Source organism: Orycteropus afer, unplaced genomic scaffold (assembly GCF_000298275.1).
Source record: "Orycteropus afer afer isolate SDZICR_OR568_19922 unplaced genomic scaffold, OryAfe1.0 scaffold00099, whole genome shotgun sequence".
Taxonomy (NCBI): Eukaryota; Metazoa; Chordata; class Mammalia; order Tubulidentata; family Orycteropodidae; genus Orycteropus; species Orycteropus afer.
Genome location: NW_006921686.1, coordinates 9952196 through 9956984, shown reverse-complemented (window position 1 = coordinate 9956984; position 4789 = coordinate 9952196). Strand labels below are relative to the sequence as shown.

At 54.1% G+C, this 4789-nt stretch overlaps 1 protein-coding gene across 1 annotated transcript in view; it reads right to left on the bottom strand.

Annotated features, from left to right (window-relative positions):
- Positions 1-4789, bottom strand: part of LOC103198946 (Fc fragment of IgG binding protein) — a 52745-nt gene that overhangs the window by 46409 nt on the left and 1547 nt on the right. Inside the window, exons 2-3 of the mRNA XM_007943151.1 lie at positions 2805-4052; positions 363-712 (exon numbers count right to left, since the gene is read on the bottom strand). Of these exons, the coding sequence (XP_007941342.1) occupies positions 363-712; positions 2805-4052 (1598 nt within the window). The remainder of the gene's footprint in view (positions 1-362; positions 713-2804; positions 4053-4789) is intronic.

Below are 4789 nucleotides of genomic sequence, written 5' to 3'. Positions count from 1 at the left end.
ACTCCTCGGCAGGAAGACTGGGCAATTTACTTCCGTAGAGATATGCCTCAGAAATCCAAGGAGGGGTCCCTGTGAGTGGGATCCGACTCAAAGGCAGGATGTTGGGTTTTCTTTCATATATATATGTGTAATCTCTGCACATACAATTTCTGGAAGTGGAATTTCTGGACAAAGGAGTCTTGAGGGTTGTGCTGCGGCATTTTAAGCCCCTCCCCGCCACTTGGCACCTTCCAGTGCCCCACTTCCCTTTGTGGTTCTCTCCAGCAGGGGCCTCGGGTTTGGGGACTGTGACACGGGGCTTCCACCTCCCCTTTTGGCCCAGCAGCTCCTGGCACCCAGCCCTGCAGCCTCGGGACACTCACCCGGGCGAAGCCAACCTCTCCGCGCGCCAGCGACACGTCGTGGCTGTAGGCGCGCACGGTGACGAAGCCCACGTAGGAGACTTGGCGGCTGCCGCTGCGGTGCTCGTTCTTGGCCTCCACGCTGAAGGCCGGCAGGCTCTGGTCCAGGCCGCACAGCTCGGCCAGGGTGTACGAGCACGTGCCCATCAGGTCGTAGCGACGGCCATCGAAGGTGGTGTAGTGGGGGTCCCCCTGGGCGCGGCAGGTGGCCGTGGGCTCCGGCGAGCACGTGGCCTTCCCGCCTGCCACCTGGCAGCGCTGCCCACGTTTGCATTTGACGCTGTCGCAGGAGCTCTCTTCCGAGAGTACGGCTGGGAGGGAGGAGAGGATGGAGACAGGGAGACTGAGTCAGAAGCACGTGTGTGTGTGTGTGTGTGTGTGTGTGGCGAATTCTGGGGTTCTTCCTCCGTGGGGAGTTTGGGCAGCTCACTCACAATTGCCCATCCTACAGGTGGGGAAACTGAGGTCTAGAACCTCACAGGGAGTGAGCTGCCCAGGGTCTGACTTGACCTGATTTTCTGATCCCCTAGTTAAACGATGGCACATAACAACAACAACAACAACAGTTAAACGTCTAGTTCTCTGCAGCCCAGCTCCACCCACAAGAGCAGGAAGGCAGTGAGGAAGGCGAGGTAGAAACCGTCATGAAAAATCAAAACCTAACTCACTGCCATCCAGTGGATTCTGACTCATAATGACCCCTACTGAGCTTCCAAGGCAGTAAATCTTTATGGAAGTAGATTGCCTCATCTTCCTTCTGCAGAGCGACTGGTGAGTTTGAACTGCCCACCTTCTGGTTAGCAGTCAAATCCAACCATTATAGAAATGTTAATTCCTTTTTGTTCTCTCCCTGTTTCCCCATCTCCCAACAGGGATCCACATGCTAAGGGAACTTCAATTTTTTCCTTAAGGGCAGAGATAGTGGGAACACAGAGGCTGTTCTCGAGGTGGGTAGTGGAGTTAGACTGTCTAGGTTTGAATCCTAGCTCTACCAATTAGCCGTGTGATCCTGGACAAGCTATTTAAATGCTCCGTGACTCAGTTTCCTTGTTTGTAACTTGAGGTGATAGATAATACCTTATTCATAGAAATATGTTTTAGAGGGAGGGATGTTGTCAGGTTTAAATGAGTTAAAACATAGGCAGGGGTTGGAACATTCAGTGCAGGTGTTAATTGAGTGTTAGCGAGGGTAGTTAATCACCCGTCCCTCCCCCATTCTACCTGGTGTGTCCTCACTGTCAAGGCAAAAGTGGTCCCTTGAAGTTGGGGTCTTCAATGCCCTAAAAAAACCCACTGCCGTTGAGTCGGATCCGACTCATAGCGACCCCTCCTTGGGTTTCCGAGGCGATATCACTACGGAAGTAGATTGCCTAACCTTCCTTCCGAGGAGTGGCTGGTGGGTTTGAACGGGGGCATGTTTTTGCCTGTACCGGAAACTGCAGTGTCTAAGTTCCTGCTCTGGGGTGAGGGTCCACAAAGGAAGAAAACCACTCCTCCTCCATCTGCCTCCTAGTTTTCAAACCTCCTGCCCTCTGACCCCCCATGCTTAGCCGTACGTCACCCTGATCGCTTTCTGGATGCCTGTCTAAATGCCTTACAAATGTTAGCTCATTGAACCTCACTCCAGCCCTGTGGGGTAGGTGCAGTTACTGTCCCCACTTTACAAATGTGGAACTGAGGCCCAGAAAGGTCAAGTTGCTTTGCCCAAGATCACACAAGCAGAGCTGGGATTTGAACCTGGGCACTCTGGCTCCAGTCCCCGTGCTGTCAAACACTCCGCTGCACTGCCTGGTGGCAGCCCCCCAACAGGCTTGACCCCGAGGTCACACACAGGGTCCTTTGGATTGACTATATTAAGACATGTAAAGCCCGCAGGAAGGTCCCTGGTGTACACGCTCCCTTCTGTATGGTAGTCATCATTATTATTATATGTTTAGACCACCTGAGTTTGACGTAAACAGTCCTGTTGGCTATGGGACAAGGGGGAGTGATTGATTGATTTTTGTTATAACTGTATCAGTTGTTAAAATATCAAAATACTTCTCAAACTCGTTCGAATGAAGCTGCCGAGCTGAGTCCTCAGAGATGCCCCCGTCTTGGTACCCTGGCTCCCCCTTTTCCTAGTCTCCCCATAAACCAATTGACGGGTGATGCTGGACAGCATGGGGGCTTCTGGGACCCCACTGCAGGGCTCTGGATGAAGTCTCTTCTGACTCGTTGGTGCCCTGGGTCACACCGGGAGGGTGGGCGAGGCTGGGAAGTCGTAAGGCAGGAGGACAGGGAGGGCCGAGTTGAGGCAAGAAAACCCCAGAGGAGCAAGGAGGTGGGAAAGGGGAGAAGTCAAGAGAGGCTACAGAGGGGTCACCAGGTGCCCAGGGCCATGCGTCGTTTCCCATCACTCACTTCGGCCACAGGCAGCTGCTGTCCCGAAGCCCGTAGCATCTGCCAGCCCGAAGGTGATCAGCCCGAAGTTAGTGGTGGCCTCAGCCATGTGGGTCTTGTCAGCAGTACCGAGGTCCACCTCAGCATATGAGAACTCGCTGCCTGGCACAGCTGTCCAGGTGACCTTGGCCCCTAGTACCTGCCCATCCATGCTCAGCCCCTCTGTAGCCTTCGTTGGTGCCACCACCAGGGCCAAACTCTTAATGCCTGGCACAGTCTTGACCACATAGGCAGGGCAGTAGGCCGCCACATCTGGAATCAGGATTAAGTAAGGGTCATAGGTCACTCCATCCCTTGTGGCACCTGTGCCAAATAGCAAGACCTGGATGCCTACATCAGCAGTCAGATAGAGTGGGTGAGATGGCCGGATCTCAAACTCTACCACCTCACCTGACTGAAGCCCACGGGAGCCGACAGTGCCCCCCTGGTTGTAGGTCAGCTTTGTGGCCTGGCTGGCCACAACGTAGACTAGATCATAGCGGGCTTGAGAAGCCAGAGAGGGCACCACATAGCGGGTGCCCCAGGCGGATGTGGGTAGCAGCTGCTCTACCACATAATTGCAGTTCGTGTGTTTATGGGCACAGCTGTGGCCAGAGAACACAGCAACAGGGTCACTGGAAGTGACTTTGGACCCTGAGAGATTAGCCGTGCTCTGTAGCTGGGCCACAGCAAAGGGCTCCAGGGTCACACTCAGGACACTGCCCGATGGGTAGAACTTGCCCTGGAATGTCACTTGCCCCTTCAGCTGGATACTCACTGAGGCACCTGCAGCCCCAGCCACCACAGCAAACTCCTTGAGATTCTTGGCTGAGGAGCTGGGGGCCGTGAGTACAAAGTAATTGGTGCCCAAGGTGGTGACAGGTCGCAGCACTGTCACTTCCGCCGTGCTGGGCTTTCTGCTGATGGCTTGTACGGAAATGGTATGGTCTGAGCGGACCACCACTGCATGCTTGAAGATTCTGCTACCTATCATCTCAGCCTGAGAGCTGATGTTGACCATGACCGACTGCCCAGGCTTCACGGTGACCTTCTGCAAGGAGTTGTCTGTCCGGCTGAGGACGGAGACCGCGGCGGGGCTCTCAGACAGACTGGAGATGAGCAGGTTTAGGTAGGCTGCGTCGTACCCTGGCTGGTAGTTCTGCAGGAAGGCTGTGAGGAATTCCGTGCCTGCAGTGGTCCCGAGGCCCACAGAGGCCTCCTGGGTCAACCCTGGGGTGAGAAAATGCAGCTGAGCTTATCCATCCTCTCCATCAGATAGCCAGCCGGCTGCCTGGATAGGTTTCTGAAGCTGTAAATCTTTATGGAAGTAATTGCCCCATCTTCCTCCCCCAGAGCATCAGGTGGGTTTGAACCACTGACCTGGTTAGCAGCCATATGCCTTACCCACTACGCCACAGAGCTCCTTTGTTGAAATACTCACTAGGGCTTCTTCTCTTTCCTTTTTATTCATGCAGAATTCACCTCTGAGCCTTTCGGGCTTTTGTTTTCCAAAAGCCTGAACACTTGAGACAGTCTCAAACTCAAATGCAGAGTGGGCCAAGCAAGTAATACACATGTGTGAAACAGTGCAGGTGGGGATTGTGGAATCAGGGGAGCTCCTGTCCCCTCTGAAGTGGGCTGTTGCTACTCACTTTTACCCCCTGCCATCAAGTCAACTCTGACTCAGCGACCCCATGTGTGTCAGACAGAACAGTGAGTCCTGTTGTTGTTGTTGTTATGTGCTGTCGAGTCGGACCCAACTCATAGAAACCCCTCCTTGGGTTTCCGAGGCCTCCCCACCCCACTCCCAGGCCCCCTGACAGCCAGTTATCACTACGGAACATTGCCCCATGCCCCATCATGCTTCCAAAGAATGCTTTCAAAGAACGGATCCTCAGGCCCTTCTTCCAAGGAGCCACTAGGTGCACTCGAACCTTTCAGTCAGCAGCCAAGGTATTAACTGTCCT